Below are 26,788 nucleotides of genomic sequence, written 5' to 3'. Positions count from 1 at the left end.
CGTTTGCTAGCCTTTTTTAATAGAATATTACTGTTAAATAAAACATCCATTAATTTATCCATTTAAACACAGTATCAATTTATTAAAATATTAACCCTTCTAATTTAAGCATGGGGGGAAATAGCAATGTAATTTTGATTTTGCCAGTAATTCATGCTCACAAAAACGCCTGGCATGCAGCAAGAAGGGGTAACACCAGATGGAAAACCTGCATGTAAACAGAATTTAAGAACACGTAGCATTATTAAGATATTAATAAGGCAATGAACTCTTCCTAGGGGAGATGTTGTTTAAAGTCCAATTGAATCAGCAGATTTCACAGTTTTCTACCGGAAAATTCCCTTGTTGCGACTTTGTCTTCTACAGACTCCCGAGGTGGGCTGACAGGCCGCAGCTAGCCCAGGCCGCAGCTAGCCCAGGCCGCAGGACATACCTGTGGCACAGCAACACGCTTTTCGCCTCAGAGGCATATCTAGGCCCATGACCGCAGGCTACGCCCAGTTCCCCACCCCAGCTCACCCTCGTGGGCAGAGAAGGCGTCTGGGCAGGGGAGGCACGGCCACCAGCGGGCCCGACCAGCCCCGTCCCCACAGGGCACCCCAGCCCGCCGCCCGGAGCCGCCGCAGACGCCCGCCCGCCATTGCGCAGGCGCAGACCCCGCCCCCCGCCTGTCTCCTCAACGCTGATTGGCTGGAAAGGGAGCGTTGCGCTGGGGAGCGTTCCCGCCTCCTCGGCTGTTGGCGTGTGGTTGCCGTGGCAACCAGGGGCGGCGGCGGCGGCAGCGGTCGCGCCCGCGCCTCTCCTGCCCGCCGTCCGGCTGGCGCGCCCCGCAGGTGAGGGGAGAGCGGCGTCGGGCGGGCCGTGGGGCGGCGCGGCGCGGGTTCCTCCTGCGACGGCTCTTGGGAGCCGTTCCTGGCCCCCCTGCCTGTCCCGCTCGGCTGACGGGCAGGGACACCGGAGCGGCCTTCCGAGAGGTTGTGCTGGGTGGTGGCTGGCTTCTGTCGTGGTCAGCCGGGGCGGGGGGCCGCGGAGGGGGGACGGGAAACGGCGGACGACGACATGGGACGGTGGCGACGGCGTGAAATGAGACGGCTGACGGAGCTGTGGGATCGAGAGAGATCACACAGAGCCCCCACGGTGGCAGCCCGGCCCTTCCTCTGCTGCTAATGCTTGTCTTGGCAGAAGGTCTAAGAAAGGGCTCAGAAAAGTGTTTTTATTTTAAAAAGCAAGAAAGAAACACACTTCTCAGTAAAAAAAAGACCAATGTGCTTTTAGCTTTCCTTCTTCCCCCCATTTTTTTTTTTTTTAAAAAAGCAAAAAACCCACATGGGGAGACAAGGGGGAACTCCTGAGCTTCAGCCTTGCTCAGTAAGTAAGGGAGTTTCTGCTGCCTTCACAGTTTCAATCTTTACCTTTCCTCAGTTTCTCATAAATGTAACACTGGCAAGGAGGATTCTCTGTGCCGTGGTTTATGTGGCTGCATGAGTTTTAGTATTGGAGTGGTTTTTGCTGTCTCAGTTGTTTTGGCACACTGATGTGGGACTATTATCTATTGGCTAAAATACATAATGTACACTGTATTACGTATTGGCTAAAAAAGCAGTTGTTAAGTTACATTTGTTAGGGTATTTTTACCCCCAGACCGTTTACACATCCAGTGCAAAATACGTGTCTTGCCTTCCTCCCTCCCCTCCATTCCCCCATTTATAAGCTCATTTGGAACAATGTCCAAATTTTTTTTTAAAAAGTTCGTATTGTTGTGAAAGCCTTTGCAGTATGCCTCAGTGGGAAAAACTGGGGTTTTCACTGCGCACAACGAATGCTCACGCAGGTGTGTGCATGACAGAAGGGCTGTGCAGATGTCTAAAGAGTACTTCTCATGGCCTGTAAAACCTACTATAGTGATGTATTGTCTAACTAATAATTAGGTTATGAGCTGCCAGTAATTAGTTACTTATGTGTGAGAATTGCTTCCACTGTGGCCAGTTGTGCTCATACTTGTATATGAAAAAAATGAAGACTACAGTACAATTTGTTTAAGCACACTGAAACAACAAATCACATATAGCAATGTATTTTAAATGTTATTTAATACTTCAAAAGTCTGAAAAAATAACAGCAAGAAAGGAGTAGATTTTTATAAGCAGGAAAGACTATACATAAATGTGCCACTGTAAGCAAAAAGGGAATTTGTGGGGAAACATCAGATTTGAAGTATACATGTAAGCTTTGTTGAAGATCTTGGGTACAAGTAGTATAACATTTTCCTTTTTGTTTTTAAGGCATTTTATAAAACTGCTTACAAGAGCACGTGCAACACGCTATTAAAAGCAGCAGTTTGGCCTATTACAGAATTATGGTTCGACTAACAGTGGACCTAGTTGCTAAAAGCATCAGTCGGAAGAATCGCAATGAAGAGGAATTTGGACAGTATCTGCGAAAAATAACTCATCTAAATTTATCAGATAAAAATATAGATGCAATTGTAAGATTTATTTTTCTTTATTCCTTTTAACCTGGCCACTCAAGTATTTTGTAGCTACTCTTATGAAGAGTTGTTTATCGTTGGGAAGACAAAGAAGCAAAGCCAGCTTTCTATTTTATAACGGCTATATTATGTTTCAACATTTATATTGACTTGCAATTAAGCCTTAATAATACATCTGTTTAGAAACCTGCTTCAGCATTCACTGCTGCTATTGTGTGGAATACTGCTTGTATGTAAAAGTGTTTAAATGGATTTTAAATGTGTGCACATTTGAAATGTGAAAATAATCTTTCAGCTGTAACTTTTCATATAAAACATCAAGGCGGGTGATTGTAACTCCAACGGTCTGCATCATTTCTTATTATCAACCTGACACTTTTTTCTTTATGCGTCAAAAATCTCGTTGAAGTATTTTACTTGACTGAAACTGTGGAAATATGTATCATCTGCGTAGCAGAAAGAAGGATATTATCAGGACACTAACTACTTTTGCCATTAATTAATTAAAATAGAAAATCCGTGTAAGCAATTACAAAGAGAAATGAACAAAGTGTTACAGCGAAGTATTTTTTGCAGTATTTCGCAGAACTATTACAGAAATCTGCAGCTCTAAAAAAAAAGGCAAATCAAAACAATTTGCTATTTTGATTATTTTGTACAGTTTCTACATTGTAAGGGAGCATTCAGGAAGTCAACAGAATGGAAATGATAACTCCACTTGCTTACCTCTTTAGCTACATAAGAAAGGGAATATTTCAAATTAATCATTTCGACCCGACACTTTTCCTATAGAATATAGTCAGTCTGTTGCCATTGAATCAGTAGATGCTGGGCTTTGACAGCAGTGCTCTAGCCCTGTTGAAATCTTGCTATAGTGTTCTTGGAGACTTTAGGTCTGAGGTTAAAAACCAAAGTTCATATTTTCAGCAACAGTTTGTTTTTTTATTTAAAGACTTGTATTTATTGATGGTTACCTTTATAAAAATGCAAACTGTGTAATAGAAGTGGTGTAAGGAATGAATAATTTTGCAGATCAGAAATTTTTTTTAAAGGAAGTAGTAATGACATGACATATTATTAAGTGCAACACTTATTTTATTCTTGTTAATGCCAAATATTTCTAGTATTGGGAATTTTACAAAGAGTTGTTAACTCGCAGCACAATCTTTTCAATCTATCTGTGATTTATTCCTTAGATTTCAGAGGAAGTCTGAGAAAGGAAAGGGGAGTTCAGGAACAGGATACAAGCCAAGTGAGGTTAACAAATTTGGACTGGTGTAGTGGCTTTTTCAAATTAGTCAGGTTAAAATCTACATTTTTTTTTAAAATTGCTCCCTGGGGCTTACTCATTTAAAAAATAATTCATGACCTTTTCGTTTTCAAAGACTAAACCTGTGAACTTAACCCAGTCCTCCTTCCTTTGAGTTTAATAATAGGAAATTTATACAGTTTTCAGTAAGTCCTGAGTTAATTCAAATCCCCTCCAGATACGGAGCACATTTTGAAATTGCTGAGCCTTAAACAATTGAATTGTTGTGTATGGCGGATTTCTGCTTTAGAAGTGTGATTTCAGTCAAGAAGATTAAATAGCTTGTTCTATGTGAACAGATCCCTGCAAGCAAATGGGTTTATTCGTCCCACTCCTAGGAATGTGCACAGCAAGTTACTACTTTGATTGGTCCATTTGGTTAGGACTTGTTCATCAGATGCCACAGAGAAGTTTTACAGAAACCGTGATAAGAACAGGTGACCTTTTAGTTATTTAAAAGGATGAGGGGATTGAGTGTACCCTCAGTAAGTTTGCAGATGACACCAAGTTGTGCAGGAGTGTTGATCTGCTTGAGGGTAGGAAGGCTCTACAGAGGAATCTGGACAGGTTGGATGGTGGGCTGAGGCCAGTGGTATGAGGTTCAACAAGGCCAAGTGCTGGGTCCTGCACTTGGGTCACAACAACCCCATGCAACACCACAGGCTTGGGGAAGAGTGAATGGAAAGCTGCCTAGCAGAAAAGGACCTGGGGTGTTGATCAACAGCCACCTGAATATGAGCCAGCAGTGTGCTCAGGTGGCCAAGAAGGACAACAGCATCCTGCCCTGTATCAGGAATAGTGTGGCCAGCAGGACTAGGGAAGTGATTGTCCTCCTGTACTTGGCACTGGTGAGGACCCACCTCAAATACTGTGTTCAGTTTTGGGCCCCTCACTACAAGAAAGACATTGAGATGCTGGAGCATATCCAAAGAAGAGCAATGAAGCTGGTGAGGGGTCTAGAGAACAAGCCTTATGAGGAGCAGCTGAGGGAACTGGGGTTGTTCAACCTGGAAAAAAGAAGGCTGAGACCTTATCGCTCTCTACAGCTACCTGAAAGGAGGTTGTAACAAGGTAGCAGTTGATCTCCCAAGTAATAGCCAATAGGACAAGAGGAAACGGTCTTAAATTGCACCAGGGGAGGTTCAGATTGAATATTAGGAAAAATTTCTTCACGTAAAGGGTTGTCAAGCATTGGAACAGGCCTCCCAGGGAAGTGGTTGAGTCGCCATCCCTGGAGGTATTTGAAAGACATGTGGATGTGGTGCTGAGGGACGTGGTTTACTGGTAACTTGGCAGTGTTAGGTTAACGGTTGGACTTGATGATCTTAAAGGTCTCTTGCAACCAAAACGATTCTATGATTCTAAGTCACACAGGATGTGATGTATCTGCTGATAATGGCTGTAGTCCTCAGCTTCTGTATAGCAGAACAGCAATGATAGATTTCAGTCTTAAATCTATGCAGGAGATGATTACTGTCAATCAGTTTTTCTGGGAAAAATAGTTGTTAAAAGTGTTTGTTAAAGATGAAAATGTATAAATTGTGCAGCACAACTTAAATACAAAAACAATCAACAGCTTCCAGAAGCAGGCAGTGAGTGAACTCTATGTAGCATTTATTTGTTATTTTTTATTTCAGGGTGACGTCTCTTTGTGTAAAAATCTTAGAGTTCTGTATTTATATGATAACCAAATCAGTCAAATCCAGAACTTGGACTTTGCTTCAAATATAACACACCTTTACCTTCAGAACAATTGTATTACGTGTATAGAAAATCTCTCATCGCTGAAAAACCTTGAAAAACTGTAAGTTGAAAGTCATGTATTTATTTTAATAGTAAAAGAATAATTATTAGACTAAGAAATCAAAAAATTATGTAGCTAGTAATGTCCTTTCAGCTCTTAAATGTTGCTTTTCAAATAAAAGTAATTCCTTATGATTTTTTTAACAGTGTTCTATGATATAAGTGATGGCATATCATCTTAACGTATTTATCTTCATTTAAATTATTTTCGTTTTTCAGACATTTAATAATAATAGTAGCAATATATAAAACCCCTAAAAATCCCTTGGATCTGTTAGCTGTATGTTCTATTTGCATGCTAGGTTATTTACTTTTTCTATTATAATTTCCAAGTATTATTCAATAATACTTAAAATATTTAAATTTTTTTTTATATATTGAGGCCTTGTGTTAGCTTTTGCTTTCAAAGGATATTAAATCTATTTTGTGTACTACTCTGCAGGTATTTGGGGGGCAACTGCATCACTGTAGTAGAGGGTTTGAATAAACTAGAAGAAATAAGGGAGCTACATATTGAAAGTCAACAACTCCCTCTTGGCGAAAAGCTTCTGTTTGATCCAAGATCCCTTCGGTCCCTGGCAGTAAGTACATTTTGAGAATTTCAGTGAGCCGTTAATCAGTAGATCAGTATTTTCAAGGGAAGTGATTAGTACATGATCACTGTGTGTTTTCCTTTTCTCCCAATTGGTGTCATTCTTGGGAGATTCCCATTTCAATTCTCATATAAACAAGGAGTCCAGCAGATTCTACTACTTCATTTATTTTTTGGTGAAGGATGGAAATGGAAATGGAAATGAGAATAGAGAGAGGAAGTAAAGAAATGTGTGAATGCCCTATACCAACAAAATGTGAATAAATTAAAAAAAGGGTAGGAATTTATTACAGTTCTTTTAGTCAACTTAGCTTGTAGTGCATTGGCTTGTTGATACTTCTCTGATTTGATTGTTACATTAGTTTATTTACTGCCTCCTGTATTTCTCTAGGGAATGCAATGGCAAAAGGTGCAAACAGCTTTTTTTCTGGATATTAAGAGCAACACAATCAAAAGCTTTCAGTTTTAGTTCTGCAGTTTTTCTATGTTGTTCTATGTCAAGATTTCAGAAAAGTCAGCTTTTGAAGTTTTCTTTCAACAGGTTAATTTCTCAGTAAACAACAAATTTTTTTTGGAGATTTTAAAATATACTTCATTTACTAATACATATAGTTCTATACTAAAAAAAAAATCATCTTGCTGTATCTCCCAAAGTGTTGTCAGGATTTGATGAGCTTTTTTTGTGAAGATTAACTTTTTAGTGAGTTCTTTTGTCATGTGTGTATCATGAACATTTGACCTAGCTCTAATTCTTGCTGTTTTGAGATTAAGTAATCCAAGTATTGCCATTTTCCTGTAATAGAAATGAGCCATTCTTGAGAGACCACTTTTACTTTGTTATACAGTAATACTTCGTTATATAGCTATAATTTTCCCAGGATAACTCATATATTTCAGTGTTTTTCAGCATCCTGGCCTAGAGTCACCAGTGTTTTATTCTTCGTGGCTTTTATTCATGGTCTTCTGGTGTTGTGGGGTTTTTTTGTTTTGCTTTTTAAGAAACACTTTGCATTCTTGACCATGTAACATCTTTGTGGATGCTACACATATAAGCATTCTGTTTTGATGTTTTGAGTACTAAGTGTTTTGTCCCTGTTTAAGACATCACTTCTGACTTCACCTTCTTCTATCTATTTCTGCCTCTTAATGTTGTCAGCAATAAAAGAGCCAAAAACATGGGGCTATATAGGTCTCAGTGCACTACAAGCAAATGTTTTGACGATGACAATATCATGAATCTTTTGACTGAGGAGATTAAGTTTATGAACTATGTGTATCAGGATGATACTGGTAATTTCTGCCTGCGATGTAGATCTTGTTCAGATTTTAGAAGGGGGTTACATTTCTTGTATACACTGCTGAAATAGGCATTTTCTATCTAATGGTAAATCCCGTATTTGGTATAATTCTAAATTTACGGGATTAGGTGTGCTTTTTCATCTTCTAGAGATATAGACGTCTTGTTCCTTTTACATGAAACAACATTTAAGTGTTTCCTGAGATAAACACATGAAACAGATTTATTTTTTATCTAGAATGTAAAGATCTCTCTAACTATTGCCCATTACAAAAGGCAAAGTGCATTATGTGACCCGCTAATGTTCCAAAGAAGGGGCAAGGACCAGCGGTATGTATACCGAGAGATTTGTAGGATCAAGCCTGAAAGAGAAACAGCGTAGTCCAGTTGTTAAATGGGACTACATAGATATCAGATATGGATTTCAGCTCTATGCAGTTCAGATGTAACCTTGGAAAAGGCAGTCATTTTCTGTGTCTGTTTCATACTTAAAATGTAGAGTTAGTAGCACTTGCATAACTCTAAAGCATTTGAACATTTTTAGAGAAAAACAAAAATTCTCCATTTCCTAAGAATTCCTGAAATAATCAAGAAAAAAAATCTTACTTTTGTTTGACATCAAAACCAAAATAAACAGCATTTTAGGACAAGAGGGAAAGCCAACATAAAACTACATGTGGGGTATGTGGTAGTTGTATTTGCGCGTTTCTGCTTCATATGCTTGTTCTTCCTTTAACAAGAATTTACAACTTGACTCATGCATGGCATGGAAAAAAAAATAATTTTCTCTTTCTGCTTTTCTTCCTCCAGAAATCTTTGTCTGTGTTGAACATCAGCAATAACAACATTGATGAATTAGAAGAACTGGCAGTTTTGGAAAATCTTTCTTATCTTAGAGCAGTTGACAATCAACTTCAACATATGAAGGTATTAAAATAGAGACTTGTTCTATTTAGTATGGGTGATAAGAAGTTAGTCATATTCATCTTTATCACTAAATAGGTGAGTTACTGAACCTCTGACTTTCCAAGCATGCTATCTTTTCTCATCCAGAAATCTTGTTGAGACTAAAAATGGAGAACTGTTTATCTAGGATGCCCAAATGTCCTTTAATCCTACGTAAAGTGGCAATTGTGCATGCGTCTATCAACTGAGTAGTAAATGCATGGAAGTTATAACTATAATATAATATGTCCAAAATGTAGATTTAGTATGTATATTTTGGCCACCTGAGTAACTATGAGTGCTTTAATTTGCAAAGATGACACGGACATTGTTTTTTAATTAATTTGCAATATTTTACCATATTATAGTTTTTAATTCTCTATTTTATTGTAAATAAAAGACGCTTCTTGGATATCAGATCATTTAGCTGATTTTGCAGCTGTTACAATATCAAAATGACTTTTTGACTATTGTGGCTGGAGTATCATAAGAAGTATTTGTCATTAAAGTATACACTGAATTTATTTCATAAATTTTTGCTAAGGAAAGGCACATCTTCATAAACAAGAGCTCTAACTTCCACAGTAGCAGCCAAAATAAATGAAATAAAAGTATTTTTGCTCTTCCTTTTGCAGTAGCAAATGTGGTTCAAACAGAATGTTCTAGACTTACAATTTCTAGCTTATCTTCGCAAAAAGGAATAGAATATTGGCCTTGTTACTTCTCATTATTTTTATAAGTTATGATGTCTTCCATTTCTTGACATAAAGAGCAGTTAACAAATAATTTTAGTGTCCAGTTAGTAACTGAATATCAAATTTATGTTGAACAGTATGCTGACATCATCATTGCAGGGTGGAGGCATCGAACAAACTTTATAAATGACTTAATAAACACTGTTTTCATTTAATATAAACCATAGGCATTTGTATTCTGCTTTTTTTGAATTTTTTATTTTTTTAATTAATAAATACGGAATTTAATTTTCTTAAATGGTACCCCGAATCACCAAGACAAAGCCTTGATTAAAATAAACTCTTTCATTACTGGTTTTCATATACATTCTATTTCCTTAGAAAAGTTAACTTTCATTGGTTAGTAATTATTAAAATAACCATTCTTATTATGTCTTAAAACACCTAATATCTTTTACATTAAATTTGGCAGTTCTGTTTACTAATGAAGAGATTTCAATATTTTGTGTGCATAATCTATCCGAGATCTAGGTCAATATACTTTATTTGGACTCTTAATTTTTTACATTTTAATATTAAGAAACGTTGAATGATACATTTCTTTTTTACTAGAGGATTATTAATGCGTCGTATTTCAAGCTGTGTTTCTGGCTGGCAGTTGTGCTTGAATTCGTATCAAAATACAATTCACGTAGGCTTTTGCTCAGTAATTAAAACCATATCGAATGTGTTGGTTACATCAAAATAATGTTTTTTTTAAATAGGTAGTCTTTCCAAAGCATTCCTTTTTAAAAGGAATAATTTTCTAAATAAAACATGTTACAGTAATTTTTTTAATTTACTTTTTTCTTTCTTATAAATACAAAATACTTCAGTTGTGATGATATTAAAAGAAGATTGTCTTACGAAAAAACCAATTATTTTTAAGAATGAGGATGCCAGTTCAGAGACAGCACTTTCCGTGTCTCGGAGGAAAAAATAGTATCTTCTGAAACAGAATTAAGGAGAGGACAAAAAAGACTGCATTACTCAGTAACTGTGTATATAATATTTAATCATTATTAAATTTCAATATTTCATCATCAGGAAGATCAGAGTTAATATTTACCCAAATCAAATAGACATTTAGATTTCCATATTATTTGGTCACAGTTTTTGAAAAATTATGTGGTGAGCATTTGAGTTAGCTGCTGCTGCTGCTGCTGCTATCAGTTACATTTGGATCAAGCTCCAGTAAATTTTGAAAGTGTGTTTTCTAAGCAATCTCTAAGTGTTGAAAATATGGAGCGGATAGGGTATTTCTATTGATGTCTTTGCAGACCTGTAAAATTAATGACCATCTTGAATGTGTTTAACATATAGTGTAATGCAACTGGATATCCCACTTCCCAACTACAGTTACTGTGTTCTAGAGATTACCTTTTAGTAGGTTCTACTTATCACTAATACCAATTCTTATTTAAATAAAAAAAAATCAACAACAAACTGTTGAAAAAGCAGTAGCCCATGCAAAGTATATATAAAAAAGTCATTTTTAGCTCTGTTTAAGAGGCTTTAATTCACAGTGAACATCTAGCAGGAGAACAATCTTATACATCCACTAACTGTTTAAAAAAAATAGCTGAGAGAAGTTTTGAGTATGTTATGAGGTTTTTTGCCACCCTGAATTTCATGATTCCATGGCTTACATTATACTATGGCTGTGACAGCTCAAAGGATTTTAGGAGGTATATAATTGTACTACATATATTTAATTGCTTCTGGTGGCTGAACTTGTTACACGCAGCAAAGGCTCTTTCATTGCCACAGAAGCTGCCTCCATTCTCCTCCCTCTTGCCCCTCTGTTTTCAAAACTCTGATGTATACCTCTTTTTCATGCCAAAAGCTATATGTCCCCTGATTTCCCATTCCTGCATCCTCATCATTGCCATCAAGAACATCCCCAGGAATGTCTGGCTTTGGTCAGAGACTCTGGTGGTGCTGCATGACCACCGGAGAAGTGTCAGAGAGCTCTGTACCCAGCCCTGCTTCACCTGGTGGGAAGAAGAGCTGTAGAGGAGTCATCCACGTCTGAGCAGGGCCGGTCAACAGCAGTGATCTGTGTAGCAGAGGTAAAATGGCAGCAGGAATAATACGTAGTCTTTGCAAAAGAGGGAAATGTGAAAGGCGTAAGAAATGCACGAAATACAGTCTTCTCGTGTAGACTTTGCTTACTTTTGTATAATTAGTATAATTATTTTATATCTAAACATTTATCTCAGTGTTTTCACATTATTATAAAAACACATACTCCCTCGCTTTTCAGCACTGCCATGTTGATTTCAGTGTAGTTGAAAATCAGGGCTAGTAAATTCAAGCACTTAAAGTTCTGTCTAATTCAGGACATTGTTAGTGTAATTAACAGACATCAAGGCGTATGACCTTGTTTCACATGACTGAAGTTTATATAATGCAGCCTGAACAGTAGACAGAACAAAATTAAGTAATTTTTCTCAATTCATGCAAAATAATTTACTATGACTAGCTAACACATGTAAAAAGCATGTCCGAGGTCAGGTATCAAGAATATAATTGATTTCAATAGAATTGGCTTTTCTTTGTTTGCTATCATTTGCTACTTCATTTATTTATCCTATCAAGCTTCGGGTTTACTTTAGTCAGATTCACAAGGACTTCTAGGCTGCAGTGTATTTGGGTTGGAATACTAATGGAATTTTTTAAAAACAATATTCCTATTAAAAAAAAAAACATGACTATTCCTGTTTACAAAAAGCCTGACTCATTTATTTATTAATTACATTTGTTTTGGGAAGATTATGACTTGTGTGAGTATTTGGATAGGTAGAGAAAAGATAGCTAGAAATACCTATAAAAATCTGTATTTCCTAAGTCTTTAATTTATTCAACCTCTGCCCAGTATTGATTATGACAAGAGGATATCACAAAAGATGAATTCATTCACTTCAGAATTGAGTCAAGAACAAGAGAAAAATTATAGATTTTCTCAAATAGATTATGACAGGTAGTCAAAATGGTGACAAATTGCTGTCTATAGATGTAGTTAGGGCAGTTGGACTAGACGTTTCCGATAAAAACTGGAGCATACTGGTCAAATACCAATTCTTAGATGGCCATCGTTAATTGGTAAGAACGTTATTGCCACCACTACAGCTGCCTACTAAGGCGCTTGCCCTTCCCCCCCAATGGAATATAATTTGCTCGTCAGTATTTTGTAGCAGACCTCAAAGTGATAGCATGACATGATCATTTATCAAACGGAGACTGCCCAGAAGAGTGTCTGGTCCCTCTAGTACAGCTTATTGAAAGGCTGGGAAGTGAAAGCACTTTATTAGAGACAGGAAGGCAATGAACAACTAGAGCGTATCGAAAGGGTAATCATATTTCAGCACAGGATTAGTGTGCTCTTAGATAAACATACACTGGAGTAAGCATGTTCTGGGTCATTTATCAAGTAAGTAACAGCTAACAAAAATCTACAGGACTCTCTGAATACATTCATCAAAGTTAAACTGTATACATTTTATTTCAGTAATCGACAATTTGTGTTGCAAAACTATTACTTGAAAAAATTCTTTCTAGCGAAATCTAGAACACATTACAGATTTCAATGACAATGCCTGAATGTACAGGTAAGAATAAATGAATACCCTCGCTAAATGCTATTTCTTTTTAAATAAGCCTAGCCTAAAATATTTTTTCCCAAAATTGTTGTGTCTTTGATTAAGTGCTAGTGCCTAAATTTGGGGGGTTATCGTAGTGCTATTCTGATACATGCTGATAAAGCTTTGCTGTGTCACATTACGAGATTTGTCAACGTTTCTTCATGTGGACTGGTCCTCAGTTTCTTGCATTGTTTTATCAGTCTTGCTCCTCACAGAACCTGACTTCTGCTCTCTATGTTTCTGAAAAGACATTATCATCACTGGATAACAATAGATGATAGATAATATCACTGTCATCATTGATAGATGAAAAATGATACTGTTTGGAAGTGTGAGGTTGTGCTACCAGTTGCTCTTCCATGTGATTTTTTGAAACATGCATTCTATAACCCATAGAATATTCCTAGGAGGATTTTCTACCAAGGGAGTAGAGCCTGCAAAGCCAGAATTCTCCTTGCTTGCATTATCCAGGTGATTTTCTAAATTGGAAGGAGCTAAGAGATACCTACACTGCTAGATTCTTCTTTATTGGCATCAAGCTACAAAATTCTAGACTTCACAGTTTAGAATGTCACATCATGATTAGTAGATTTTTTCCAAATTATTACAGCTGTAGAACATAAATTCTCTCTTCTTTTGTATTCACATAGATTGTTTTGAATCCCTGCTTGAGCTTTTCACACATAAAAGGAAGCCTATCAAGAATGACAGTTAAGAGAAATTTTGAAAGTATTTCAGAAAGTAGGACATCTGAGCAGAAACGACCAATCTGCTAAGCTTTGCATCCTTTTAACTTGAATTTATTGTATTTAAAAGACAGAAGAAGTTTTATTTAGGTCATACTGCCCTTTGGTAACCAGACAGAAACCCAGATGGAGAAAGGTATATTTCAAAAATTTCACTATTTGGCCAATACTAGAACTGACCACCCACAGTTAGGTAGGGGGGATATTACTGTTTCTCCCAGTAAAATACAGTTTTACATACATATAAAGAGAGAGGCATGTGGTTTGCATGATTTTTAGCTTTTTTAGCCTGTTCTTTCTTTGTAAAGTATTTATTCTTCCACAATTTTTTCAAAATCAGTCACTGGTACTCTAAGGGCTCTGTAAGACCACGGGGATGCATTAACATACATTATGTATCATGGGAATTTTTTGGCTGGTAACTCCTCAGCTTTAAGTGCTTATGGGTGGGATTGTAGTGGTAATTTTCCATAGCTGGCATAACTGTATCCTTAAAAATGCAGAGTTTTCCAACTGCATCACCATTTCCTCTGTGCAATTATGATATATTCAGGGAATGCTATGCACAACTCTATTTAAAAATGCACATTCTTAGTGTGTATATTAATACGTGAATAGTCTCACTGAAGCTATTTCTGTGTGCAGGATTTGGGCCTGGCTGAACAAATCACATTGCTATTGAATTTTACTCCGCAGGAGGAAAAATAAGCACAATGTTCTCTTCTTGTATCAATTGCAGGATTTGGAGGTTGTATTAAACAAATGGACAAAGCTACGGAGACTGGATCTTGCAGGAAACCCCATCTGCCATAAACCAAAGTACAGGGACAGGATTGTAGTACAGTCATGGACTCTAGGTAAAAAATAAAACCAATAGCCAGCCCAAAACCCTACCCATAACACTTACTGTTTTAGAAAATAACCGGTACGTTAATCGTTCCTCAATTTCACTATGTATGTAAACACAATTACTGCCATATTTATGTCAAATGATGAATTTTTAATTTATGTACAGGTAATGTAGCTGAAATTGCTTATGTAATCAACTAACTGCACAAACTCTGTTGCTCAGCTTTTGCTATTAGTGGTATTAATCATTAGTTTTAATAACTGATGATTAGCGAGATTGTTATAAGACAGTAAGACTTTGCTGTGTTCGCATTCCAGATGCTGTGAAACTGATTTTCAAAGATAAGTTTAGTCTACTCCCCTATCGGCCTGTAGTAGTTGCTTAGGTGTTTTAGTTGTACAGTTAAAGCTGCACCAGTCATACCTTACCGTGTTTTAATTGTTATAAAACATTTCTCCTTAAACATAAAAGCAATTTACACTTACATTATGAATCTATTTGTTAATCTTAACTATACTGTCATGCAGTTTATGTTATTATTTTGAGATAATTTTAGCAAAATAGGAAGCAACTCAGTCTTCCGTATGCAAGTATTCATCTTGTAGAAACAAGTCAAAAAAAAAAAATCTGCTCATTTTTTTCGTTTTTGGATAAAGTTGGCAATTATCTTAAAAGCTGTAATTACAAAATTTTTTTTCTTTTTTTTCTGAGTGTAAAAAATATTGGCCATTAAGAGAAAGAAAAATCCTACTTGCATAATGAAAATAACAGGGTCTTAACAACAATTGTAATGCAACCTAAATTTGTAGCCAGTTGAGGTATTTCATTTGGTCTGACTCAAAAATGCAGATGCAACCAAGCCAACGTAGAGGATAAGCCTTATAGCATCAAAGAGAGTAAAGTTAATTTTACAGGGTCGGTCTGTCTGTCCTCACGATCAGTAGGATTCCTCTGCCATCTCTCATCCTGAATTTCTGCATCTGTCTTGTATAAGAGCACACTTTTTCTTCAGAACTTTCTACAAGGTGTGCATGTTAACTGAATGTGAATATATATGTATATCCCTTGAAAGTTGCAAAAATAGTAGATGCTTTCTTTTGTAATTAAGATGCATCAACTCACTTTTGCAGATAGTTAAAATATGAATATCAAGGTGTATTGGATATATTTTTGCCAAAAGACTAAAAGGAGAAAAAAAGATTTGAAGAGAGCAAATATAGACCAGTAAACATTACATACAGCTTTCTACAGCCTTTTCGTTAACTTTGGGTATCACAGAAAGTGTTCTTTTTTCTTTGACAGAATCCCTTGATGGGAAAGAAATTAAAGAAATGGAAAGACGGTTCCTAGTGAATTGGAAAGCCTCCAAAGCTGCCAGGAAAAAAAACAAAGAAAGAATGACAAATGAACATACAGTCTATCTACATTTTTGTAAGCAAACTAACCAATTACTTCATGATTATTTGAAATATAGAAACAATAAAATAGCAGCTAACAGTAAATATACTAGGAATGAGATTTGTACTGGTGGTAAGACCAAAGCACAAGAGTAGAAAGTGGACTTTTCCAATATAAAATTGAATTTTAGAACTAGTTCACGTGGTGTTTTTTTCCTCCCATCCCAATCTCCCAGAATTATGGAAAGGAATAGCCAGTGCATTTTGAATGCTTGTAAATATTCATGATTACTTTCCATATATTTAAAAAAAAAGAAAAGTGAAAAGTGTTGGGCATTCTAGAATAAATATGCATTAAATTCATCAGACTTTTGAAATCTATTTGTTGATACTTATTCATAATGACTAATAATAAGCAATAATTTGTTGATAACTTTATGTGTGTAAAATGCCAGTCCTTTTAAAGGCCTTCACAAAATGCATGTCCTGCAGAAGTAAAAGTTCTAAACTTGGAAATAAATAAAAAGTCTTGGAGGAAAAAAAGCCTTAAACCTAAAAGAAAAGGAAACAGGTTCCTGAAGAGGGAAAACAAATTCGTTTTGAAACTCAAGCAAAACCTGAAATAGACTTTGACATTTTAAAAAAATGGTGGGTAGGCATTGTTGTTGCTATAGAGTTGACTGCAAACTAAAACATGAATGACTTAACAGCATGTCTTGCCGTGTTGCAGGATTTGGAAACTGCAAATTAGTCAAAATGGTTTGAATGACCACATTTATAAAATAAAATTGGTGGCAGTTACATGGTTGTTTTCAGAAGATAAACTGTGCTATGTAACTTAGGGGAGAGACCGTGTTCTTTATAGCCATACAATCTCAAATTATTAATTCATGAAATCTCATGAAGATCAGTTATTTGTGAAGACGTGAAGTGAAAAGCACTCAGCCTGTCAGCCTCAGCCCCAAGAAAGTTGCAGTCTGCTCAGTGTTTGGAAGCCATATGTGAATGGCAATGGTTCTGACGGCAATATTCTGTCTTCTGAATAACTACTGATATAAGGAGGTGCCACGTATTTGAATTTACTCCCTTTCAAAATGAATGAATGGGAATACCTGCTTAAGTATTTACCTTCATCAGTGTTTGCAGCACTTTCCGTAATTTCATACAAAGTTTTCCATTCTCAGTTATTAAATTAGAGGCATTTTACTATAAGGCTTATTATTTATAAGGCTATTATTTCTAGAACAAGACATATCGGAACCTGTGTTCAATCATACTGAATATTAAAATAGTTCTGGTTTGATTTGGGATATTGAATTAATCCTTTTTCTTTGTTTTCCGCAGCTGACTTTGAAGCACCTTATTCTATTCCCTTTCACTACAGTCCATCTGTGAAAGAAGAAACAAATTTTTTAGCTTTGTCTGAGATGCACAAAGTTGAAAGAAAACCTTTGCCAAGAATCTTGGATAAAAAATAAGTCAGATGAAAATCCAGGTACGTTCCTCAGACATCTTCCTCTCAGTTCTGTTGGTTATTGCTTATACAGCTCTTACTGAATCAGTTGGAAAATGAGTACATGAAGGTAGAACTTCATCTGAAATCAGTTTCAGGGTTTTTTTAACCCTGTTATATTTGTTGTCTTTATTTCTTTGAAAGACAGGATAATAGATTTCAGTTTCTGGTTATAAATCGGTAGACTAGCTAATAGTAATAACTTTACTCCAGTGTTACTAGTTTCCGTCTTATGTATTTGATTGTAATCTTCCACAAAGGTGAAATAGTATCAAAGTTAATTCTTGGAAGTACAGTCACTGTCAACAACATTGGTGAAGACTGATCCCGTGCGCACAGGCAGGAGAAACAATCACTTTCCATCGTTACAGCTTACTTCTAATAGACATGTTCCAGTGTATTTGTGGCATTTTCCTGTAGCATCAACTCAAGATTGAGATAATCAAGAAAGAAAGTGCGATGTGTGTGGCTTACAGACATTTAGACATTAGATGAATTTAAACAATTCAGAGTTTCGCATATGTATTCCTTACTTGCATAAGCAGCCTTGTGAACTCTAGTGCAACTGTTTGTGGAGACAAAATCTGCTCATAGGGATTTGCAGGTTGGGACCTATAGTTTTTCCAGATTTACCTGTAATAATAGTTTAGTTTAGTTCAGTATTTGGCACCTAATACCACTACTTCCAGGTTTTTAATGCTACTTTTAACCTAACTGGTCTATTATTTATCAGCTGTACCGACTAACAAAAAAATCATCAATGCTGTAGATAAAATGAATAAATAAATTCAACTGTCACAGGTACTCTTTTGTAACTAAATTACTAAATGTAGTGTTTTGTTTTACATTCAAATCAGAATTTATTAGTATGATTGAAAATTTAACTGAGCAACATTTACTACTATTTTATTCTTGACAACTTACCACTTCCCATTCCGTCAGTTTTGTTCCTACTGATTATTTGTTCTGATTAAAAATAGTTCTGATTAAAACTTCCTCGACAAGGGAAGAAGAATTACAAATCATATAGATGCTGTCTTCCAAAGGATCATCTTTATTCTTCATGTGACAATGGATATATTCTGGCCTAAAAAGAAACTGAACTTGTCATATATGTGCCCATTCTTTTTTTCCTGCTGCAGAAGTGGAGAAGTTTAAAAACACGAACTGCAGGAACAATGCACTAGTTATCCCAAAATTGTACTACGACATGATTATTTTCCAGTGAAATTTAGAGGGATACAGCCTAATACTCATGCCGTACAAACATGCATTTTTTTTCTTTTAATTCCGTTGTAAAATGAGTGTATCCACACGCTCAGTGTTCTGTCAGCCTGCATGACATCTTTATTAGCATTCTGTCTTTTGGGCCAGGCTTGCATAAAACCACACTTTTCATTTACGATTCCCCTTAGTTCTAATAAAGGATGGAACACGCGTGTACAGCACGTCCCAGAAAGTTATTTTCTTCAGTGTAAGAACTTCCTCTATCTCCTTTGAAATAAAGCATTCTGATACTACTCTACTATGTTAAAAAGCTGTCCTGTTGCTGACCTTCTTTGCTTGACAAAAATTTTCCCAGTATTAAGCTGGAGTACAATCCTAGCCCCGTTGAAATCCCTTCTTACCCTAGAAAGGCAAAGATTGCATCTTCTGTACTTGATTGGAATGAAATGTCTATATTTGTATTAATTTACATTTACAAATTAAACAATTTGAGTGATTTTGATTTTTTCTATTATTAGTCTAGAAGATTTTACTCTGGTTCACATGAAGGTTGGAATAAACTACAGTCAGATGACATGCATTTAATCTTTTAAAAAAACATTTAAGAGAGATTTTTGTCGTGAACGCTGAAGGTTGCTGTACATTACAATTTCATGTGTAATCACTGATCTTGAGACATATTCTAATCTTGTTACTAGTGGAATTCCATGGAAACCAAAGAGTCTTGGGAATTAGAGGTTTGTGAATTCTTTAAAATGTTTTTTTTTTAAAAAAAACCAACAACTCGAAATACAGAAATATTAATTCTCAGAGTATATGCAGATATGAAATAATGACAAATCACAGTATTCCCTTGCCAGATCCAGTAATTAGGGATATGCATAAATGTGCCCACATGTAAAGCGAGGAAATCTTGTCAAACTGAAAAAATACCTGTATTGTTTAATTGAAATCCACTATTGGACCAAAGAAATTAGCGAATTTTAATCCTACCCTCTGTGTTAGTCAAATAAATTATTCCAACAGATGTTTCCTCTTTCCTTATACATGCTAGGTGATGTTTGACCTTGCCAATGAAAAACAGGCATTAAATACCTTTTTAACCTACATCTAAGATCCACTGAGGATTGCATACAGCTTGAACAATGAAAAAAGCCAGTTATTGCTAGATTACTGAAATATGTCATTAATCTTCCTTTTTTGATGATATAAAAACAATAGCGATTTTATATTGGATTTTAAGTTAGTTTTGAATATTTAGAGAGAATTAGGGATATTGACAGGAAGTAATTAAAAGAAAACAAAACACTTCACTATTTTAAAGATACCTAATACCTTCCAATGGGATACGTGATTATTAATTTTCCCAGAGCGGAGAAGTTGTTGAAATTTTGATGTTGTAAACTTAAACTATAACCAGCAGTTTCTGCCCACATTTCCTTACTCATGGAATTAAATATCGTAGTAGGTTTGCAATTCAGAATTTGGTGGGAAAGTCACCTTTTGTCTCTCCAGCGTATGCTATGTAATTGGCAATATAGTAATATCTTTCAATGATATAGTGAGCGTATAATAATTACGCTGCATTGTGCCAACTAACCACAAGCCACTCTCCTCGCCACCGTGCACATCCTGTGTAGCGCAAGGTCTAGTTCACGTGGAAGGAACTTGCAGTGAGCAATGTTAGTTCTCACTCCTAGCTCTTCAGCAGGTGCTCTTATCAACATTGTATTTATTTTATTAAATATTTATAAATGCCTTGGGTTGAGGTGATTTGTGTGGTCGGAAATCTATATAGCGTAATGCATATTTGACAACAGGCAAGAATGTACACGTTCTGCTTTTGTTTATATGAATCTAACTGGCATTATAATAAATCGAATTATCGAGGCCTATTACATGACAGTTTTGGGGGGAGGGCCGATACTGAGATTATAATGATTGTATACCCAAAACATAACTTTTACAATCATATGTTTATTTCGTATTACCAAATATAGTTCTCTCATTTGAGAGGGCGCTGGGGGAATGTGTTACCTCCAGGTAACCCATGTCTTGTTATCTTCCTGAATATCAATTTCAGCAAACTCCTGAAAATTCAAAAATAAAAAATATTTTCAGCCTTGGCTTCAGAAAAAGGAGAAATATAAAGATACAAACCAGTGCAGTTTTAGCCGTGCACCCCATAGCTGGTTTTAGCCACTGAATAACCTACAAGCACTCCCAACTGTATTCAGAATTAGGTGCATTAAATATTTGGAGATACTGGCTGGAGCACCCGGGCAGAGCTGAGAGCACGTTTTGAACAGAGCTGGAGTGCCTTTTCCAGCAGTTACAGCCCGTCTCACTGCCTTTCCTTGGTGGCGGTGTTGAAGGAAAAATGCAAACATCTCCTCAGTGAGGTCTAGAAAGTATCAATCAGCAATTAGTGATGAAGGCTGTGGAAGAGAAATGGAAGGAATTTGCTTGCTGTTGAATTACTCAGCCATGATACGGGATATGAGAGGAGTGACTGTAATGCTAGATGAAGTGAAGGATGGAGAGATGAAGTGAAGTTCTGAAATTAAATAGTGCTGCCAAAGCAGAGCTATTCAAATGGCGATCAGGTGTAAACAGTTTCTTGTTACTGTGGCCCATGCAAGGTTTTGGTGGGCAATTCACCAATTTAGTGGTTGGTTCCCTTTTTTCTGGAGGATATTCACTACCTGCAAAGGTGAGTGTGAGTTCATTTGCAGAACCATAATTAACGTTACAGTATTGTGAATCTTTGTGGTATTTTCTGTATCCATGTTACCAGTCTTGCTGAATTAATTCAGCTGAATGTGGTACTGAATGATTCTGCCCGTGATAATTCATAATCTGTTTAGAAGGAAAAATACAACTCTCATTACAAACATGCAAGATTATGTACAAACAGCATTATCTTCTCTCTACACTTAAATTTCAGTAGTGATAATTAAAAAAAAAAACAAAACCGTTTTAATATATGACAAATCTGTAGTACTTAACACTGCAACATCAGTCAACATCTCAAAGACCGTGATAAAAGCCATCCCTTCTTGGCCATGAATTCTGCTATTTATCTGGAGACTACTGATTTGGAAATTATCCTTTCTTTCCTATGTCCGTGCCTCCCCCCCCCAGCACTCTGTGCTGCTGGCTGTGCCCAAAACTGGGAAAGAGAAAGGATCTGAAATACAGTAACAGAGCACACGCACTGATAGACCCCCCTGTGCCCTTCAGAACAATAAATGCTTTCTCAGATCGCTGAGAGAGCGCGCGCGTCTCCTGATGGGCAGGTTGCCAGCTAGACCACAGGTACTCCTACATGTCTGGATGGCCAGATACCATATAGCCACCTTCTTGTCGAGAGGTATACTCCCGCGGGTGGGCAAGCTGGCAGGAGCACCTTTGCTTGCATTAGGCTGCTGCCTCTTCCAGGAGAGACGTGCTTCTTCCCAGGCCTTAGAAGACCAAATGGCAAATGCAACCTGTCAGCCAGTAGTAGGTCAAAAAATTACCAGCGCACATCTGGGCTTACAGGCTGTAATACACTTTCAAGAACGTTGAAACCTTCTACATAAAATATATGAATATTTAGAATCGTTTAGGTCGGAAAAGACCCTTAAGATCATCAAGTCCAACCATAGGTCAATAACGTTTTAAACAGAACACATATACGGAGAGAGCTATTCAGTGACTTTAGAGTGAGTTGCATCTTGTAAATGGCTCCATCAAAATTGCATCAGGGATGAAGCAGTACTTTAGGATGGTAAAATAAAGAAAAAGCTAACTCAAATCTTTGCATATCTATTTTTCAGGTATTACGTGTTCATTATAATAGTTATTAGATAGATGAAACAGACATACAGTATGCAGTGTTTAGTTTTCCCTATCCTTAGGATCCTTTCCTATCCTTAGATCTTTGTTGTAGGTATTTTTATAGACTACTGTTGAGATAAAAACTCAAAATTTCGTAACATTTTTGGTCTGCTGCGTTAGCGTTGCAAATTTTTTTGTGTAACTAATTTACTAAATTTACTAAATAAACTAATTTACTAAAACTAGAAAAATCACTTTTGTATACACAAAGTATGAATCAAATTAACAAAGTAAAGAAATAATGCTCTGTTTTCAGTTTTTTAAAACAGATAACCTGCATGGGAGATTTAAAAAGTAACTTGAGGTTAAAATAAAGACTGCTACTTGAATAGGGATATATAAATACATTCTGTAATAACTTCAGTATAACCCTGGAAGTTATTCAGTTGAAGTCAGTTCCAATAAACTAATTTACTGCACTGATATAAACACTGTTTCGATATTTCCCTCCCTGTATCCTATCACACGTTCCGTAGGCACACTCCCGTCTCTGAAAAGTTGAAAGCAGCTGCTTTAACAAACCTGAGGTGAAAACTCGCTCATTGTGCCCTCATCCAGCAAGATGACACGCGACATTTTGGAGGACAGCATCACAACCACTAATCCCTTAGTAACAGCTATGCCTCTTCACATTCACTTCCAGCACCCTGGGATGCATCCCATCCCATTGCAGAGACTTGGATATGTCAGATTTCTCTTAGTGGTTCCTAAATCAAGCGTCATCTACTGTTGGTAGTATTTCTTCCCACCAAAACCTGTTCCTAGGACCTAGGAGGTGTGAGATCGGGCCTTGCCATTAAAGATTCTGATATTTTCAGAGCAACGCGCAGTGCTATTGTAGCTTTTTGGTGTGTTAGAAGTACCAAAGGGGAAAAAAAATAAGGCATCAGTGCCTGAACACCTCCCCTTGGTGCTGCTCTGACCATAATGACAATATATGTATAGATACACAAGCTTTGTAATCACTGCGTGCATGCACAGTGTTTGAGTTACTCATCTAGAGTTCACGTTGGAACTTCAGATCAGGAACAGATGAAAAAGTCCCATTTTTCTAAAATGTCACATTAAAAACAGTGCAAGGTGTAAGTTAATTTAATGCCATATTATTTCTGTATATATGCAGGTATAAAGCAGTGCATAGAACTGGCCGTGATACAGCTATAAAAGTGACACAATCCAAAAATTCTGAGTTTGGGGCAGAAAGGTAAAAAAAAAAATAGCCAAAAAATGGAGGCAGTGTTCAAGATGTGCCCACTGATTTTTCAGGATGAGGATTCAGACACGTGATCTGTTAATATGGGAAAGGATGTGACTGCCAGTCAGGGTGTAACTGATAAAAATAAGGGACCTGAAAGCCTTTTCCTTGTTTTTCTTATGATTTTTGATACCGGTGTATTGTGCAAAGTAGCTGTCCTGGCCGACAGAGCTCTGAGGGGAACCAGTTCATCTGTGAACCTGCTTATTTACAGTCACTAAATGATAATTGATATATATTATGACTGTAAACATTACATTTTACTTTGCTAGGAAAAAACCCAGCAAACGAGGTTTTATTTTAAGTCACGTGGACTTGAAGGATTCTAGGAGTTCACTGCTAAAAAATATGTATTTGAACTTAACTCTTCAATCAAATAACACTGTAACCAGAGGCTACAGAAATGACTGACTACATCTTTCTGTTCTCTTAATTCTGAGCAGAATTAATTGCTGCATCCAAACCAAGATAAATCAGAGCCAGCTGTGAAATGATCCGAGTAACAGACTAATACTTTAACTCAAAAAGAGATTTGGAGCAGTAAGATCTTCCATTCTTGGAGAGTTAATATATTGGACTGTCATAGTAATCACTCATTACATGGCCAGTAAAGTTGGGTATAATCAGTTACGCAGTTTGTAGTAAAATGTTTTGGAATAAAAGACTGAGTCTTATCTGATTTCATTTATATGAGAAATTGCTTGGATTATTCCTAAGATTTTGTTTGAAAATTATCAGTATTTGCTACAAAATTATGTGGCCAAAATTGTTGTGTGTGGAAAAAGCCGGTCAATTTTATAATGAGGGTGTGTATAATACCCCAGATTGTCAGATTATGTCACTTCAGATTAGTCTGCCCTCAGGTTTGGCATCGGGGGGGGAAAAAAAAGGGCTTTCATTGCATCAGTTGACATTCTCGCAACAGGTAGAGACTTTTTTTTTTTTCATCTGCAGCTTTTGGTGACACAGATTATAAATTTTGAGAGATGTTGTGTGGTCCTGGGAAGCGTTAATGAAGCGAGACGCGGTAGGGGCTTTGGTGTGGTTCTGACATGAAGATCTCATCTGTCTTCTCTGATCTCTCTGCTGGAGGTTGAGGAGGAAGCTGAAGTAATGGCAGAAGTAACTTGAATTCTAAAGGCCAGAAGTTACAGGATGTGAAGATTTGGCCATTACGGGATTATTTTTTTTTTTCTCAAATCTTACCAAGAAAGATATTGGCATCTCTTTGGATATGTTGTCCGCGTCTTTGTAATCTCAAAACCAGGCAGAATGGAGTATGTTGAATTTAACGCTGCCCTTGAAGAGCATTCAGAAAAGTAAGGTGACTGCCTATTTATTTAGAAGCAATGCTTTGTATTAAAAGCACGTAAAAACACCAGCTAAGCTGGTTGCCTACTTCTTAAGCTTCCTGAAGGAGTTGTTTTTAACCCGAGTCTTCCACAATTTGTGACCTGAGTACCCGAGTTGCTGCTTCTTCCCATATGTCATACTCTTAGCAATTAAGCAGGGGCACGCCTATAGTCTCTTACTTCAAGAAAAAAGGAGCTATTAGCACATGATTTTTGAGATCTGTAGTGCTAAAAAATAATTTCTGTTATTTGCATTTTTGGATGTGGAATAGTTAGGAAAGAAGGCACAAGAAGATTAATGATATCTGTGCTTATTAATTTTTTAATTGGGACACTACACATTGATCTTACTTCAAATTCTGCTTTAAGTAGCTGGGACTTGAGTTTGGCTGCTTTGCACTTGTTTGAGTAATTAAATGAATGCTCAAGACTTCTGATATAGGAAAATTCCAAACGTACAGATAAGGAAAGGAAAGCCCAGATTGTAAATTGCCCCTGGAATAAAACCTTTCCTAATGGCGTTTCTCTGTATGAACGTCAGCTTGGCATCTTATGCTTGAGACCCTCTCTGAGATAAGAAAGGAATTTTTCCTGAATAAGGAAATTGGGATCTGTCTTTTTGCCTTCACTGGTTTGTGTATTTTGTTACCGTTTATATTTTATTGCCCTTTGCTAAAGACAATTCAAATAAATGTAACTCCTGCAGGCATTCCCCCCTTGAATAACAAGACCTTTATCTTCATTAGAAAAGAAACAGATTTCCAAAACTAAGGTAGTAAATGAGTGTTACTATAGTCTTGAGGTGCCACTTGCTTCTATTAAAGCTAGTGAGTGAATTGCCATCAGAATAAAAAAATACAAAACAACAAATAAAGCTCTGATGTGTAGCTGTAGTTATTAGTCCGTTACCAAAATTAGTGTTAACTGGGCTTGATACTTATTGTTTTAGCGCTCGTCATCGATGATATTCAGGTGGAACATAGAAATACATACATTAAAAAAAAGCTGCTTCTTGTTTAGACAGTTCCCAGAGAAGAACGCCAATACTTCTGGTGACGATGTTTAAGTGGCAGCTGCTGGGCTGCGGACTCCGTGCAGCGCATGAGAGAGTCACCTCCTGATCCCTGTAGCACGGCGTTACCTGAGGCAGCCTTTCCACCCTCGCGCTTCCCTCTGCCTTGCACACACCCGCTTCAAAACCTGTAATGGATTTTTAGTCTCTCTCAATCTGTGTTACGCCAGGAACCCATCCACAGTGTGACTTACTTTTCCTAGGTTCTATTTCCAGCTTTTAAGACTTTAGTTTATTGTGCATTACATAAAATATTTAAGACCTGAATGAATTATTCTCTGTACGGCGTTTCACGCAGAGCTTCCTGCAGCCAAGCATCTCGCGGCTCGCTCAAGCAAACCCCCATCAAAGTCTTCCACTGGTGAAAGGGCAAAGCGGGTCTTGCTCTCTCTGGATCTCATCTCCCTCTCACTTTTTGTAATCCGCAATGGTGCGGCTACATCCCAGCTGCATACACGGACGCTCGGTGCCCTTCTTTGGCCCGCTGTAAACCCCTGCATTTTAAGTCTGCGCTTCCCCTTGAGTGCGATCATTCACGCTGTCCTTCGATGCATAAATATTCACACTTCTCCCGCTCTGGCAGAGCCAGCCCTTACCCTGCTCGGCTCCCACGCCGCTCGCTCGCGCTGGCTGCGACACTCACCCGGCTGCTACAGCGAGGGCAAACCGTGAGCCAGGTCCC

At 37.1% G+C, this 26,788-nt stretch overlaps 1 protein-coding gene across 3 annotated transcripts; it reads left to right on the top strand.

The window, feature by feature from the left end:
- Positions 1-755: 755 nt before the first annotated feature.
- Positions 756-26,009, top strand: PPP1R42 (protein phosphatase 1 regulatory subunit 42). Of its 3 annotated transcripts, none has more exons than XM_063324015.1 (9): positions 756-833; positions 2,283-2,485; positions 5,435-5,601; positions 6,043-6,181; positions 8,300-8,416; positions 14,298-14,415; positions 15,711-15,839; positions 17,150-17,300; positions 24,775-26,009. In XM_063324015.1, the coding sequence occupies exons 2-8, from the start codon at positions 2,357-2,359 to the stop codon at positions 17,281-17,283; spliced, it is 933 nt and encodes a 310-aa protein (XP_063180085.1). In that variant the 5' UTR covers positions 756-833; positions 2,283-2,356; the 3' UTR covers positions 17,284-17,300; positions 24,775-26,009. The 3 variants fall into 3 exon arrangements, 2 of the variants coding, with proteins under 2 accessions (XP_063180085.1, XP_063180084.1); XM_063324014.1 differs by lacking the exon at positions 756-833 and adding an exon at positions 1,270-1,368; XR_010069727.1 differs by lacking the exons at positions 756-833; positions 15,711-15,839; positions 17,150-17,300; positions 24,775-26,009 and adding an exon at positions 1,270-1,368 and having other exon boundaries at positions 8,300-8,491; positions 14,298-14,414.
- The last annotated feature ends 779 nt before the right edge of the window (positions 26,010-26,788 follow it).

The sequence above is a fragment of the Chroicocephalus ridibundus genome, chromosome 2, assembly GCF_963924245.1.
Source record: "Chroicocephalus ridibundus chromosome 2, bChrRid1.1, whole genome shotgun sequence".
In the NCBI taxonomy this organism is placed as follows: Eukaryota; Metazoa; Chordata; class Aves; order Charadriiformes; family Laridae; genus Chroicocephalus; species Chroicocephalus ridibundus.
This window is presented reverse-complemented; position numbering and strand designations above follow the sequence as displayed.

What these genes read in the sequence shown, in the direction of transcription:
- PPP1R42 (XM_063324015.1), top strand. Translation starts at nt 2,357, where the DNA reads ATGGTTCGACTAACAGTGGACCTAGTTGCTAAAAGCATCAGTCGGAAG. An exon ending in GATCCCTTCGGTCCCTGGCA is followed by an intron (nt 6,182 to 8,299) that starts GTAAGTACATTT and finishes TTCTTCCTCCAG; the next exon opens with AAATCTTTGTCTGTGTTGAA. An exon ending in ATCAACTTCAACATATGAAG is followed by an intron (nt 8,417 to 14,297) that starts GTATTAAAATAG and finishes TATCAATTGCAG; the next exon opens with GATTTGGAGGTTGTATTAAA.